The sequence below is a fragment of the Buteo buteo genome, chromosome 12 (genome assembly GCF_964188355.1).
Source record: "Buteo buteo chromosome 12, bButBut1.hap1.1, whole genome shotgun sequence".
In the NCBI taxonomy this organism is placed as follows: Eukaryota; Metazoa; Chordata; class Aves; order Accipitriformes; family Accipitridae; genus Buteo; species Buteo buteo.
In genome coordinates, this window is record NC_134182.1 from 10,610,879 (window position 1) to 10,628,341 (window position 17,463).

The following is a 17,463-nucleotide window of genomic DNA, read 5'->3' on the forward strand; positions in this document are numbered from 1 at the left end:
GATGGTGCATTTGAGGTCACAAGACATACCTACCATGAAAAGTAAAATATAAATATATTAGGTAGTAATGTCTGCTGTATTAGGTGGCTTAATGAATTAGTCCTTTTCCCATTTTTCAGTTCTGCCTTCTCGGAGTAACAAATCAGGCTCCTGTATAGAGATAAGATATTTCCATTGTGCCTCCGCATGGATATAACGCTCATTTTATGTTTATCCTACTTATAGAATATAGAATAGCCACACTGCACTGTAAATCTTCCAGGCTTTTCTACTCTTTCTTTTTCCTCTTCACTTTTCCTTATAACTTAATTGATTATTCCAAACAGATTTCACAAATCATCTGGATGAAAAAGTAAATATTAAACACATGACTGAAAATGATATATAGATAAAAATAACCAGTGTGTGGTTATGATAAAGTATCATTCTTTGCACAAACTAGTTTTCTGAGGTAGAGTCTGCATCTATTGATACTTTCCTTAGTTTTACACTCTTTATTCTCATTGATAATAGCTATTCCTGGCTGGAAGGGAGAGGAGATCATTAGTCTATTTTTGTACTTAAAGAAGCTAATTTTATACATGATTCTAAATTTGTGTGTTTCACTGAAAAGCAAATATAAGACGACGCCCTGCTTTTCTCACAGTGTAGTCCCCAAGGAGTACAGATTAATTCTTAATGTTTCAACAGGCAGGATACCTGCAATATAAGATATACGGGATAATGAGCACTGAGAAAGTCCTGAGACCTTTTTTGTTGCAACAGTTTAACAGTGACATCTAAAATAAAGAACGGTAGTTGGAATTGCTGACAGAAGTTACAGATTTTAACTACTTTTGGTATTTATTCACTCCAAAAATACACCTGCCTTTGGAGATGGGGGGGTTGCAGGTAATTAGAAGGCACAATCAAAAATACATTATAATGCGTGAATATTTTTCTACAAAGTTTGTATTCCAATATTAAGGGGTCATCATGTATTTCTACATTCCATTAAATTTACTGTCTTAAGAACATACATGTCCACCTTGATAAACATTGTTAGTGGATCAGATTTTTTTATGTTGTAACCACTGGTAGAAGCCAGTGGTGTTACAGTAAGGTTTAATTAAGTCCAGCTTATTAACATAAATTCTTTTGCACTTTGAAATATGAGCCATCTGTTTGAAAAGTAGAATGATGCTACTGGTGATCTTGTACTGTTCTGGACCATTTTTACAGATAACAAGATTGTGTCCCATTTGCTGGTGGCTGAACCAGAGAAGATCTATGCTATGCCTGACCCCACTGTTCCAGACAGTGACATCAAAGCACTTACCACTCTTTGTGACCTGGCAGACAGAGAACTCGTGGTGATCATTGGATGGGCTAAGCATATTCCAGGTATATACAGTATTTATTGCAAGTAGATGACAGAGAGAAGTCATTGCGTGGGTTATGCTGTTCTGGTAAAAATTACGTTTTGCTCTCTCGCTACAATGCATGAAGTTTTCTTAAGGCTCCGGATGATTCACGTAGGACATAGGTTAGATGATAATATATCTTACCTTGGAAATAGTATTATTGTTGCTATAAGTGTTACTATGTTAATAAGTTTTACATGCTGCTCAGTGAATTAATTTTTTTTCATGTATTGCTTTTGGTAAGATAAACTTACCTTTCCATCCAGAGCATTAGCCTGGTAAGAAGGGTAGTGCAAGTCCTCACCTTCATAATCATCTGATTCAGCAGCAGTTGAATGTAAGTCTGGTTCCTCTATTATATAAATGCAGCACTATCTTATACTGACCACAGGAGGAGCAAAAATTCAGTCATATTTTGGCATGGCAAGGAGGAATTGTTCTCTTCATTGAATGAACTAGTGTGAGAACTGAATTGTACCAGCAGTTCAGCAGAAAGAACTGAATTGTACCAAAAGGTCTCTTCTTATAGCTTAGTAGTTCCTTGGTCTGCATGAAATGGACTGCAGTCTACATCACATAAATGCATTGATATTACACAAGCTGACTGGCACTCTTGTTAGCAAGAAAAGTGGGGGTCATCAAAAGCAGTTTCTCAGAAGATTAGCGATTTCTTCAGATAACATTTCAGGTATATTATATTTGCACCCAGTGCTGAGGTATTTGTGTTTGCTCTGTGAGCTAGCAGACCAGGGTTCTCAGTCTGTCACCTTTCACAAAAAAGGTGTCACACAAAAAAAGTCACACAAAAAAGGTCAGCTTTTTTTCTTGTTTCTTAAGATATTTTTCTAGACCAGCAGATGAGTGAGCATGTTGGTGTGTTTTCATCAGCTCGTTAGGTTTCTAATTTTGATAGGGCAGCCTTATTGAGCATAAGAACGGATAACTGTTAATTCCTCTGAGTAATATATCATCCTCATTTTAGATGTGATTTTGGGTTACCTTAATAGTAGAATAAATAATCCAGTCAGTTTTTTGTTTATCAAAGTAAATGTAATTTATTTCTAGTATCAAAAGAAATAGAAATAGTCTTCCTGGGTTTTTTTTTTCCTTTCTGCTAACCAGCACAAGACCTCAGTTCTTCTGGTATGTGCTTCTAGGTCATCTTCGATAAATATGAACACTAACAAAGAATAATAATAAAACAATTTGTACATTTAGAGAGTGTTATTTTACTTCAGAGGAGAGACAATAACCTAGAGACTCTAAAATAGTATGCGACACAGTTGAAATTTAGTCATTCTCTGTGCCACAAATGGTGTATAAACAAGCTTTTGTATCACGAGCAATGCTTTTCTGGTACAGTTAACTTATTTCTGTCTCCTTAAACTAGTTTGTCTTTATGCTTTGAATGCTACAGTAATTTCTTTAATCAAATTGATGGAAGTCCCTTTCCCAGCCCACACTGAAACCAATTTATTGGTCATGATACGCCAGCTATGTTGCTAACAGTCGTAACGAACTGTCAGGCAATATCGCAGTGAAGCTAATTTGAAGTCATTAGGTGTGCAGCGTTCAGGCAACAATTTGTTACAGTGGTTAGGAACACAGCTGACATTTCTGAATGGCTTTGTTCAGAGCAGTTCTAGATGAGCCCAAGCAAATTGTAAACTAATTTAAACATCACTCTATATTATACTAGCTACTTTGTCTTACACTGGTTGCTAATAAAGCACCCCAAATTAAGTCAAAATGAGTTAAATAGGTGAGTTTGAGTTTCATCTTTGGAAGATACCGATATCACCTTAACCAAAATAGAGTAGCTCTCAAAGAAGTCAGTCATGCTCCATAGTAGTTGCAGGGGAACATTTGTCAGTTTGATTTGTGAATATGCTGTGTAGCTTTGATTTGGCTGGACGTGTAGGAAGAGCAGAGGGATGAGGCTGAGCAGCCTTTAAAATGATGGCTTTGGTTAGCATGGAAAAGGTATTGGATGCTGTAAACTGGCCTTGAAAATTTAAAATCTGCAATCTGAACCAGTTGAGGAACTTTTCTGCCATGAGGCAGCCTTTTATTACAAGGTAAACTCCTCAAACCACACCTGCTGTGGTAAGGCTACACTAGCTAAGTTTACTCACCTGACTTGGTTTAGGAATGAGAATAAAAAAAAAAAAACAAACAGGAAATAAAGACAATCTTTTTATAAGCCTACTGGTAACAGAGGGCAGTGATAAAATCTTTACTTGTTGTCTGGCATTTAATCACAAAATTCAAAATGCAAGAGGGCTTGACATGCTAAAGGGCAAATGTGATGAGCTTTTGTAGCTTGGTTTTGAATGATGGAGTACTGCTGAACTTGGACTGCCTACACTCAGCTAATGTTTGGCATGAAACAACTTGTAGAAGCCCCTGGACTGGTGCTAGCTGACTTTTCTAAGGTAACAAATGTTACTGTAGGCAGAAACATAAGAGAATTGGGAAAAGGATGAGTTAGAAAAAGGGTGCAAATGGCATAAAAGTTCACTGTAGCTTAGCGGACTAAGTAAATCCTTGGTGTAAATCTCTTGGAATCGATTAATTATACCAGTAGTGAATTTGTGCCTAGCACAGCAAAGCAGCAATCAGCAAATCTTTCTTTACTATAGTGATTTCTTAAGGTTCAGTATAATTAAAGGCCCTTATATATCAGGTGCTCTAATAACTACTAAAGATCTCAGCTGTAAAGCATTGCAATTCAAAGTAAAATTTGTCTTTGTGGAAGAAACCAAAATAACGTTTTTGCTATTCTAACAGAAAATCTTTTAATGAGTTTATCTATAAAAAGGTAACAATGCAATATGCATTCTGCCCTGGCCAACCATTTCCCATTGCAGTCATAGCCCAAAAAATGTTTTAAAATTGTATGAAGTTCAAATGCTTTCATAAAATCATTAGTATTTTTGTGCTATTGGAAACATTTCAATAGTTGCATTTATTGAACAAAAAGTCTATGCCATCTACAAAAGGAAATATTGAAAGAAAAATATATATGGAAAGCCTTTATCAGTAAATAGAATTAGTCTCCTTGCATTTATAAATCAAATAAATGGAAAGTGTGTTGTTATGAAACATGACCATGTCTTATCTGAAGAAGAAAAAGATCACAATGGCATTAGGAAATGCTTGACTTTAGTTAGAGGAGCGTAAGGGCACAAGAACAGATGATGGTGCCCTAATAGCCCTTTTTAAGAATGACAGGGCCCCGCCATTAGCATCCTTTTATATCCTTGGAAATTGCTCATGCCTCGCTTTTCTGGTTCCTATCTGCCTGACTCTTTTTTATTTCTCTTTCAATTTCATCCGCGCTCGGATAAGCGCATGCTAACACAATATGATTGAGCTGTAAAATGGAACGCTGTCGCCTCTAATCTCTTTTATGTAGATATGGAGGTACTTCCACACTCCACTTCATTCTCTCTCCATTGTTGGCCTTTTTAGAATGTGTTGCCGAGTAATGGAGGCTCAGTCAAATATTAGAGCTAGGTTTCACAGGGTGTGATAAGAAGATTATCAGCCCAGCAGTCAGATCTATTGTTGTTCTTTGTGTCAGATTAAAATATTCCGATGTACTGTAACTTTGTTAGTAAAATACTGAAGGTGCTTAGGGAGAGGCCGATGCCACTTCGTTTCCTGCCTGATGAGACAAAACCACTATTAACTGACCTAAATAAATTGTAAATATATTTATGAAGCTTCTGCAGGACACGTATTTTATTTTATTTATCTTTTAAATAAGAGAGCCCTGCTTAATTCGATATTTACTGCTGGTTGAGTTTCCTACCCTTTGCATTGTATTTTGGGGAGAGTCCATTTTATATTGGTTGCATTATATTAATTAAACTCTTTTCCAGTATGGGGTGGAATTCTGCTGATACCTAGTCACAGTATCAGAGTCATTTAGGCACAATTTCTGTAATGTAACTATCTCATTGACATTCAGCGAAAACGTGCAATGTTCTTTCATATTAAGTGGAGGCAGGAAACATTAAGCTCTTAAAAATGTGCATAACAGGAAGCTAAAGACAAAATGTTCTCTAAAAAATTTGCATGCATGAAAAAACATCAGCCAGACCATAGAAATAAACTTTTTGCGCTTAAAATGAAAAATTTGTTTGGAAACAGTAAATCAGGCTAATACATCAAAAATAACTAGTTACATTATTTGGTAAAATAAGCTTGCTTGTCTTCAGCTGTGTCCCTGTTTTGCTAGCAGTAACTGCATTTAAGAAAGGCAATAGTTAGAAATTGATACTGCCACTGGTGCTAGTATTAAAATAAAAGGGCATGATTTTGATTGAGCAAATCCAAGGATGTTTTGAATGTTTTAGTGTTAATGTTAATGTTTTATGAAACATTATCGTTCCAGCATACTCTTTGTGGAGGACAATATTTAAGCTTTCCTTTCCAAAGCAGCTCTCAGGGGTGTAGTTTAACATTATAATACTGAACAAGAACATGATTTGCTGCAGAGTTGTCATTTCTAAAATGCCCTTTCCTCATCATCTGTTTCAGAAATACCACCCCATGTGGGTAAAAGTACAGAGAAAAAATTGACCATAATCACTTTTGGAAAGCTAATGTTCAAGAAGGCATGGGAGCATACATATATGGTACATCCATGCAGATATGAATTAGGTGTATATGTACCTGTTCTCATGCACACAGTTTTTTATGTATCTACATCTTAGTGGACATACAGCGTGTGTTTAAATGACAGAGAAAAATTGGTGAATGTTACTTCATTGTAGTATTCAGGTCGGTAGGACTTTGAAGACAGACAGAAATCATATGCAGAACTGCCTGGTGTATATAATCAGATACGTTGTAGCTATAGCCAGCATCCCGCTTATGCCCAAATCCTTCTCTGGATTGTTGCTGGGGCAGCTAATACAGAATCTCAGCTCTGCAAGGGGAATAGATATCTTCCTGCATGTTTGTACCATGCTGCTTGCTGCTGTAAAATTTGTTGGTTTGCTGAGGTTGAGGCCTTCTCTAGTCTTTTGTGCTGCTAGCTGAATTCAGGACCATTTCAGACAACGTGAGGACTCCAGCAGCTATTTTAGAGCTCCCTATCACAGGGTGCCTGACACTCCACAGACAGGTGGACATGTAAATGTGTTTACCGCTCATGTAATGGAGTATGAGCTGTTTTGTGCTAAGAGGTTTGTAGTAATAATAACTTGAGCCTCCTGGGGAATCGGGACATCCTGCCCTTTATCAATGTGCTATCTTGGACACTTTGCACATTCTCTTTGCCTTCTGTTTATCAAAAGCCTGCTATCTGCTCTTCTTTTAACTCCTCCTACAAACATGCACCAATTAGGGAAATCAGACATGCTCTTCCTATGATGGGCATATTCTTGAAGTCACAACTTCTACGACATTCGTGATCTGAGGCACACCATTCCCTGGGCCTTACAGGTAGAGATTCCAGCCAAAAGGTTTCTCAAAAACTACTGACTTCCTTGACCTATGTCACTGAATTGTACAATATGGGAAATCGGCAATTGACTGTCGGTTTTGGTTTTGAGCATTAGTGTGGATAGACCGCCCGGCACTGCCAGTGTTTAGATCACCATGTTGATTCAGGCTTCTCTGAACAGAATGGAACAGCACTGTGCCTAAAATGCCAGTAGTTCCTCTGTCCTATCATTTGAAGTGCTAGGAATGGTGGCATTTTTAATTTTTTCTCATTTTTTGAAAATAGAATCACAGAGAAGGTTTAAGTGGGGGGAGGAGGCGGTAGGATTGCCAGGATAATGCATGAATAAACATGTCTACAGTCTCTTAGCATTTTCAAAACAAAACAGGGGTCTGCAGTGTGGTAAAAGGTAGTTACAGAAAGGTCTGTTGGATTATTTTTAAATCATTTAATATATCCACCTGAGATATGATGGCAGACTATTCTTGATGGATCTGTTACTGAAGTCAGTGGCAAAATTTCAGCTGATTTCAGTACAAAAGAATAGGCTTTGTGTGCTACTAGAGATGCACACACTCTTAGTGTGTCTGCTAATCATAAAAGACTGGTTCCAGTTCAGAACTGAGACAGCCAGCAATGGAGAGGTGAGGAGGTTTCTAGTACTGCTAGACATAGATGTCCTGGGGTAAAAAGAGCACTTTAGTTTCCAGGGTAGTCACTTCTGGCATTTTTTACTAGCATTAAATTAACTGAGGGAAAAAAAGAATATAATCCCAGGCATGTAAACATCTTATTACCTGCAAATCATACATGAATATAAAATAAATGTGCAGTAAGACTCTTAAAAAAGCATCTGGAACTCTTGCTAATTTTGACTTTAAAATCCCTATCTATTTGTTGAAAAAGCCTGTTTAAGAATAGTCATCACCAAAAGCAAAACAAAACAAAATGGAATTAACAGGTAACAAAAGAACTCAGCTCAATTCTTATGTTTTACTTAAAAAATAAAATCCTTCATTAAAATCCGCTTCTCTCAAGATCAGAATTAAACAGTGACTTTATGTCTCTATTAAGTTCACCTTTTATTCATATACAAGTACTTGCCTCTTCTTCCTGAGTGACTGTCTCTCTCTTCCCGCCCCCCCCCCCCCCCCAACAGTCCTCTCCCTCCATCCATGCCCCCAACATACACACTACACTGTCTGGCTGTTGCACTTTTTTTTTTCCCAGTGTCCCCCTTTATCTGCCTCAACCAATCTCCAAATGAATGCATGTCTATCATGGCCTTAGCTTTGACACTCTGGATATATTGATTAATAGTTGCCCTAAGCTCCTTTTAGCAAATCAAATTTTCACTTTTAGCAAGGATTTCGCCTCTGATTTATTCAGCAAAGTGAAATGCACTAAATTGACTTTGACATTCAGGGAAAATGGCTGAAAAACAAAGAGAGGAGGAAAGAGATATAAATTGTGTGGCAGCTGGAGACTTCAAGCATAAAAGAGGCAGTTTTCTATAGAATATCACTGGTTAATTTGGAAACACGCATTTAAACAGGAGTGAAAATTATTTTCTTAAAATTAGATGTTTTTTAGACTGAGGATTTGGGATATAATAAGGTTTACTTAGCAAAATGCAATATATTCAACCCAAATTCATCACTTGCTAATCATGATGCAAGTGTGGGATCCACTTTTGTTGCCACTAATAATTATTATGTTAAACGAGAGACAAAGAGGTTTCTGAGTAGTTTTATAATGCGGTACTAAATTGGTAAATATCTTCCTACCATTGCATTATGTTGTTCATTCCTGTGGCCCTTTAAAAATAAGAAATGGTTAATAAAAATAGGGCAAATCAACAGTAATTCATGCCAGTGCTTTTATTCTCTTTCTGTAAACAAAAATGGCTATTATTTGATTCTTAAATGCAAGAGTATAAAAAGATGTAGCGGCCATTCCCTATTATTCTTCTAGCAAAATCAAGAGTGTTGTATTACCTTGGATGACTTACTTGCAAACATTGTATTACTGAAGTACCATGAGGCCGAAAATACACCATTGCGTATTTGAAAGTGTTCAAACGTGATGCTGAATAGAATAAAGGAGAGGGGAAAAAAAAAAAAGAAAAAATATTAATCCGTTCCGTTAGCACATATGGGGGTTTTTTGAAGCAGGGTGTAAGGAAATGCAAAATAAAAACGTAGGAAATGGTTTGGTTTTAGTCAACAATCAGGCACTACAACAAGAATTTGTAAAAGAAAATACATATGGTAGTTCACCCAGTTAATCTATACAGACAGACTAAGAGCCTTCGGTATGATCAGTTGTCATGGGTGTACAAGTCAAATGTGCTATGCCAGCCTCTGTTGTTTAAGGATCTGGCCCCGAAGGGATAAACCCCCATCAGTAGTCAGTTTATCAGTGGGAGCTGAGAGTTTTCTTTGTCCCCAGTGTGTAGTCACAACCTCAGAACTCTGCAGCAATGTGCAGAATCGAGCTTTAAGCAAGTATTTCCACTTAGAGGACAATACTCACCTTTGTACCCACTTCTTGTGTGACAAACAGGTTTACTAGATTAGGTCTGTGTAAATTGCAGATGACTCAGTAACAGTTTTCCTTCTTCTGAGCCAACAAGGAATTAATCTTATTACCAGAGAGGTCTAAATGTATCTTAACCTTTTTAATTTTACTGTAGTCTCCGTTCTTTTTTTTTTTTTTTGTAAGCAAGCTGAATCTGAGACTTCAGCAATAATGGCCTTTTGCAAGTGGGACAGCATCTGAAGTGCCGTACAGGAGATAGCTGGGCACATTTTCAGGCAGGTTATCTCTTTAAAGTCATTCCACTGCCACCCCCCATAATCTAGTTCAACTGCCAACCATATTAAAAGATTGCCAGTTAAAATCATACTGCATGAAAGAATTTAAACTTCCGAAATAGTCTTTGCGGGAGTGTCCTTTCCCAAACTTTCGCTAACTGTACAACTGATACCTCAAGGACGGCCAACTTCTTACAAGTAATGCATGGCCACAAGGCAGGAAGATGCCTTGCTCAGAAACACAGTAAGAAAGTTGGAACAAATCTTGACATTATTCCTTAGGTGAGGAATTTGCAGAAGAGGCAAAAGCTGCAGAACTGAGCCTATCATTTGTGTTCACCTAAGTATCACTTCTGTATTTACAGGACTCCTCTCCTCTAGAAAAATAAGGCTTTTCTCAGCCAGATTCAGAATTTAAAGAACATCCAAAGAAAGAGGTTTTTTTGTCAGTTTTAAAATTCCTGAAGGCTTTGTTGGAAGTAAGATCACGAATGGTACATGTCATTTAAATTGGCCTGTGAAAGGATCGTAGCAGATGCTGGGAATGCAGGGATAAAATTAGAGCAACATAGCCCTCTTATGGTAACCATTTATTCCATTTTAAAATAAACAGGTGACTTACTCATCTAACTTAGCCTCCAACAAAAATATATTTACTTTATTCTGGGTGGGGAAGAAAAGAGCAGCTTTTCAGTCATATGTGTTGATACTGTAAATCCAGGATGAGAGGAAGGACGGGAAGAAGAGCCAGTTGCTCAGACTGGATTTAGAGCAGACAGGTCTCCACCTGTATGACTGGGTCAGCGGCACAGGATGGTCTAGTTTCCTAAAGTCAGCTGAGACCAGTTAAATACTATAATTCTAAGGATGCCTCTACTTTCTCTCTGGATGAGTTCAGCTTCACACCTGCTTAACCTACATTAGAATAGGATTAATTACCTGAATTGCAAGGCCCCCTTAGCCAGTCAGCACGTTTCTGGCAAGGCACATGGTGACCTGGGCCTGGTTACCTATAGTGTAGGGGTAGCAGGGGAGCACCTGGTTTGTAATGGCAAGGCTCGATCCAGCCTGATAACAGAATCAGCAGTTTTTAAAAATGAGTCTGCAGTAATTGTCTTCTGCATCAGCTGGGTCATACAAGAACTTTATGAACTCATGTCTTCACTGCTAGTAAGCTTCTTTTTATTCTGCAATGCTCAATTTATGCACACACATATATGTGTGGAGAAAGAATCCCAAGAAACACAGGAGATGCAGAATCCAAAGAATGCAAATACTGAATGCTCCTGTATTTAATTAGATGGAACTCTTACTTAGCTGTAACTGTCAAGCCAGTTTTCCATGGTATTTTAATTCATTGTCTCCAAGTTTAATAGTGTATAGCAGGCAGGAATATTTGGGTAATTTTCCATGTGAGAAACACAGAATCTTCCTTTCATTTGAAAACATGTTCTATAAAGAGAAAGTTCTCCAGCAGTGTGTTGGTCTGCCCAAGGGATTTTCCACCCCAAACTCCTGAGGCACGTATTATAGATGAGTGGAAATTTCACAGTATAGCTCTGAACCTTCTCCCCAAGATGTTTTCATCTGCCATGTTGTGCACCATCAGTTTCAATCAGCTGCATTAACAGTTGAGGTGAAATCAAATATTGAAATGAGATCCAACTACAGACACAGAAGGCCCCAAGTTCAATGGAGATGGCACTTGAAAAGTAGAGTCAGCTAACTTACTGGGTCCTGACATGTTACGCACGAGAACACTGTGGCAAAGAGTTGTGATGAGGGTGGAGAAAAGGCAGGGGCAAATCTGCAGTTCACGTTCATCTTGCTGTTGGAGAGACTAGGGGCAACAGTTTAGCACATAATGGCTGCTGCTCATATGTTTGTTCAAAGAAGAAGCTGCACTTTCTGGCATAAATATATCATGGTGTTAGCAGGTTGCAGGGTGTATTTCTAGCCAGAGATTTTCTTATAACTATACTATAGCATTGTGCCTGCCTTAATGAACAGGTATTAGACTACAAACTTACTACAATTCAAGCTATATCCGGTACCATATGGAAGTTACTGTGACCCTTGTCTCCTTCATTAATTAACTGCACTTGCAGTGAGAAGAATTTTGAGTCCTTCCCCATATTGGTCTCTTGTAGAAAGCCATTCTACGCTGTGATCCGTTCTTCACTTTTTACTACTTTGAAGTTTCCCAGAGATAAAGTTAACTGTTGTGTAGATTCAGGAGCATATTGCTTAACGTCAGTGAATCTCCAGCTACAGATTTAGCATGCAATGTGCATTATGAATTCCAGATGATCGTCATTCAGTGAAATTGGTAGAAGTCTATTTTGAAGAGTTGCTTTGTGTTCCAAGTTACTGAACATTTTCCAGACACCATTAATGACTTGTGCTGAACACTTTGCCTAATACATTCATCACAAATTCGGAGTTCACAGTGATCGCAGGATTGCACCTAGCACTTCAACGATGATGAGTAACTTACTGTGTACTGTGATCCTCATATATGAAGCACACCATGGTCTTTGTAACCAAAAGGCCACTGGCAAACAGGATGCTTCAGAAAGGCAGGGAATGCATGTAGAGTTGGGGATGAGCAGGTGGGCATTTCAGGAGATAAAAGTCAAGAGAAGAGGGTGTTAACAGAAAATATTTGCATACTTATAACCATGATCAGCCTGTATCAATGACAAACATACAATCTTTCAGAGACCTGATTGGAGGAAAAAAATTCACCAAAAAAGAGCTTGTGACAGGGGGAGATAGGAACACAGGCTGCCGTGGGTCTCCTGAGTTCCAGTGCTACAGCCAACACAGGTGAAGTAGAATTTGCCATCGATAGCTACACGGACAAGTGTACTGTCTCTGTGGTAGAAAGTGGTAGCTATTTATATACTGAATGGCAAAACTAAACAATTTAGGAGAAGCAATGAAGTGTGTCCTATCCAATTAAAAATGCAGTGAGAATTTTAGGTAGGCAAAATGTAATTATTTAATTGGAATTTGACCGGGATGCTTTTCCGCTGTTAAAATAAGTATAAATTACATGAGCTGTAAAACTTTAAATTATGAAAATATTTTGAGGTCTTTGAGCATGGTAATTGGAGCTATATATTCAACTTTGTTTTTAACCTGACACTTCATAATAGCTGTTCCCTAAAGCAAGTTTTGGTTTTTTTTTTACATTATCGAATATCCCTTAGTGAAGCAAATTAGCAATCAGTCTGGAAAATATTTAAGTAGTACAATCACATTATTTACACAGACGCTTCCATTGTGCAGAGGTCTCTGTGTTCCCAAATATTTGTAGGATCACTTCCTTAGCTATCAACATTCACACTCGAACCTCCCTCTTTAGAAAAGCTCTATATGAAAAACCATTTAGGCCAATAGAAAGACTTGCCTTGATTTCACTGTGCTTTGGATCAATCCCTAAATATGCAGGTCAATCTGAAACCTGTGTGGACCTCAGAGCTTTATTATTTGCCTTCTGCTTAACTTACCATTTTTGTTTAAAAGGGGGAGGGGGGCTTGGTGCAATTCCTTGCACAAAGCTTTTTTTATTATTGTTACTATTATTAACAAGGAAGAGAATTCTACTGTGGAGAATTAGGGTCATTTACTGTGAACAGAATAGAGTCTGCTCTTATCTAGAACCATATTTCAGCCCTTATGGAAACATCAGCATCTGGCCAGAATGATAGAATGTTTATTATAAATATATTATTTAACTGTTTATGTTATCAATATGGTGCAGATAAAAATCTACAGAAAGCCTGCACATAGTATTTGGGAGGATTTTAAAACATCATCCAACGTGCCTCTGGAAATAGGTTTTCTGATGCTGTGGCTACAGACAGTGATTCCAGTTGCTCTATTCATATTGTCCAAAATACACTCCCCAAATAATGTCCCATCAGGTTGAGGAATTCCAGGTATTTATTCTGTAACTTTTGTACTGGTGAGGAGTGTTCTCCTGGGGTTCCTTAGGTTAAAACCACTTTTCTTTAAGTCTTTTTCCCCTCAGTCAGTAAAGGCTTTTTTATCAAGTTTTGCTCTTTGGCTTTTCGCTCACTGCTTTTTAAGGAGTGGAGGCACAGTAAGCCCTATCCTAGTACTCCCATTGATACGTTTGTACAGTGCTGAGGAACAGGCTCCATGTTACATCCATACTTGGCTCGTTATCCTCTTATCAAGCTCTTTGCATCCCTTTGTTTATTTGAGGAGACAGGAAGACTGTGTGAAGGCTGCTTAGTCAGGGATATCAGCGTTGTTGGCAGGGGAGTGATTGCCAGTTGAAAAACAAGGCATTATTGCTCATTTTTTCCCTCTTATTAGTTTGATTACATTTGCAAATCAAATCAATCCATCAGACATGATCAGGCCTCGTCCGCATTTTAAGGAATAGTAATCTCCGTCTAATAAGATGCAAATGTGTCACATCGGTAAGTAACCAATAAATCATCGTCTTGTCTTTGGCAATCATTAAATATCAGAACCAACAGTCAATTTTTAGTATTTTCAATTTGCGATATGCCGCTGGAATATAAAGATAGATGGACGTAATTACACAAACCAAACACTATTTCAGTTCATTCCAGACAGCAAATTTAGTGGAAGGTATAACTGGCTTGTCATCACACTACATTATTCCTGGCGGTTCATGCAAAGTTCACAGACAAGCTTCAAATGGACATTGCTTTTTTTACTTCCCTTAACAACATTCCCACTACCACCACCAAACTTCAATAAATGACTTGAAATGCTGTAGGACATCACTTCCATCAGTGCACAAAAAGGCACAGAAACCGAAACATTACCCTTTTCCTGGTGCAGGCACCATGTGCATGTATAAGATTGAAATCCAAAAGTTTCCTAATACTTGCTACGTTCTTCCTCTCTCTTTCTCTTCTTTTATTTTTAGACATTTTAATCTGAAACTTCAGTTTTTCCACTGGCACAGAATAGGTTTTTCACAATTTTTGCAAGTTAGCTCACATTTAGTAATTTCAGAACACAGTGAAGACAGCGGGAAGGATTGGCACGCCAGCTTCCCTCTCTCCCCTCCTCCCATCCCCATATTTTTAAAGGAGTGGAAATTTAAATTGTTTTTCTTTATCCTTTTTTTAAAAAATTGATTTGGGATTTGGGAAAATTGATTGCCTCATGTGCATCCCAGGGATTAATTGATATGTCTATTGTCTGATTCACAATGTCTTGCTTTCCATGAATGACTCTATACAACAATTTACATGCTTTTCAAGAGAGAAAAAGACATAAGCTTATATCCTGGCACTAGTGGCAAAAGAAACCCAAATCTTGTCTTAAACAGCATAGCTTTTACCCAGATATTTTAGACTGTTTTAATAGGATAGGGTACAGACCCTAAAAGTGCAGACCTGCGGGCAGACTGCTAATTTCAGCAAGAATTGGAAATTGTATTACTGGGCCTTCTTACAGTGCTGAGTGACATGAGAGTGAGAGAGTGCAAAATACTGTCTCTGTGCTACGACACAAGCGGCTATGCGGAAATAAGAAAAGAGGATTTTGTAGGCTTGTGCTGACTTATGTAGGTTTCAAGCGCACCAAAGCCAGACAGTGGGCTTACTGTATTTGACCTTAAGAAACTTCTTGCCATGAGCTGCGTGCCCTGGGTGGACCTGCTGTTGCAGCATCCTGTCAGTTATGTTTGTTTAGCTAACTTGCTTTGAGAAGCTGAACCTCAGGTGTTTTGGAGTGACTTTTCGAGAGATCCTTTAGCTCCTTCTGTGAGAAAATAATTTTCACAGTAGCAGTTTGATTTCATTTGGTAAATGAATTAAATGGAAATTAGGGAGGAGGCTTGCTTGTGAGCATACTTGCATGTTTTGGGTTCCCCATTGTGTTGAGCTACTGTTAAGGAGCAAAGGGTGGGGAGAGTGATTTTGCAAACAAGAACTTGTAAATTCCTGGATGGTCACTGCATGTTATTCATTCTTGGCATCAAAACTCTTGTTCTTTGGTGAGGGAAAATTGCAAAGAAGTACTTGTGAGCTACACACAGTGTTGATTCCACATGCCAGAGATTTAGACAACTTAAAATGTACCATCAAGTACCAAATATTTCTTCTTGCTGTTTTGAAACAAAAGATGTTATTACCTGGTTTTACCTATTTTTATCCTCAAACTGGTGTAAATCTGTAGCAGCTTCGTGAAAACAAGAGGTTTATTCCAGATTTAAAATGAAGCAACTAAGCAACTTTAGTTAGCTCTGTTATCTTAACAAAGTTCGAGCTTCCTGGCACGTTTTTCCAAAGATCTCTTTACATTAATGTATTCCGGGATGTTCCATACCTCAGTTGCTAGACTAATGCTGCCTAGGTCTCTTGCAAAAGTCTCCTGTTTCCATAATCTCCAGAGACTTTGGTGAGTAAAAGCTGCATGTAGAGGCCATGTGCCTAAGAAGCTCAGTACCAGAACCTTATGTTCTGTCTAACCAATTTACATACTACCATGGTATGTTTAATTTGCTTTTTCATCAAATCAATAATGGGTCTAATTGAAAAAATTGGCAGAACTACATACAACATAACTACCAATGTCAGTGTTTTCAGGAAATCAGAAATGTTGCAAAGCTATGCAAATGACACCTGTGTTAGCGGTGCACCTCTGTTACGAATGTGTACAGAAACAAACATTACTCAGGTGCAGCATCTGTACCAATTGATCGCTATGCTATCAGAATTAATCACCTGGTATTCAGCTCAGAGAATAAAATTTACATCTTAATGTATGACACTTATTCCAGCACATACGTGCACTACTAAAAATGGTACTATTCACTCCTGTTTAAAAGTGTGCATCTATTTTTATAGGCAAAGCCTAGCAACTCTTGTTCTTAGCAAATTCCCAAACACTTAGGATGGCTACTTCTATTAAGTTGCATCCTTTCAAAGACGAACTCATACAGGACTGTGTAATGAAATAGATTTTGTCCCTGGAGTTACATGTCTCAAATCCTGCCCCCACTTTCACAAGAAAAAGGGATTTTTGAGGATCGTTAGTGCTCCGCAGAAAATAACCCGTGTGAAGATAAATAAATCAGTGAAGTTTGGCACTGTACAAGATTGGCAGGCCTTCACCAAGATGCTCCAGCAGTGTTGCAGGTGCATTGGCTAGCAGTGTGGAGAAGATTGTGTGAGAACTACACAAAATTGTAGCACGTGCTCTCAGTTCCTCACTGACACGAGTGCTCAGCTAGCATTGCTGCTGCGAATGGAGCTGTGCTTTATGCAGAGTCTGGTCAACGTCCGTGGGGCTGGCAGAAAGATTCCGGCCAGGTGCACCAACTGCAAGATGAGAATTTTAAAGTACTAATTTTAAAAGAAAAAAGTGTGGATTTCAACTTTATGTTCTGTATAATTGCAGAGCTAGCGGGATTTTAAAATATCGCAAAGCCTTAGTCATTAGCATAGGGTAATCACCTTTGCTGTTTGAAAACAATAACAATAGAAAAGGTATTGTACATTGACATATGGAAATTTAATGCTTTTCAGAGAAATTTTGTAGGGATTTTTTATTATGTGGCTAATTACATATTTACATGTAATGGCACTAGCAGAGCCATTACAGTCCATTGGGTAAATAATATGCATTTTAAAAACCATTTATAAATATGTATTTATTTGATGGACCAGAACGGTTTTTTGAAGTCATTCTCATCCACTGAGTAAATAATATATGGATTGCTTTTAAAAATAAATATGTATTTCTCCAATAGACATTTCAGGCAATT

General features: G+C 37.9%; 1 protein-coding gene across 14 annotated transcripts in view; it reads left to right on the plus strand.

Annotated features, from left to right (window-relative positions):
- Window positions 1-17,463, plus strand: part of ESRRG (estrogen related receptor gamma) — a 386,503-nt gene that overhangs the window by 336,159 nt on the left and 32,881 nt on the right. For all 14 annotated transcript variants that reach the window (XM_075042636.1, XM_075042629.1, XM_075042635.1 and 11 more), the window contains one exon: window positions 1,222-1,383. In XM_075042636.1, coding sequence (XP_074898737.1) covers window positions 1,222-1,383 — 162 coding nt within the window. The remainder of the gene's footprint in view (window positions 1-1,221; window positions 1,384-17,463) is intronic.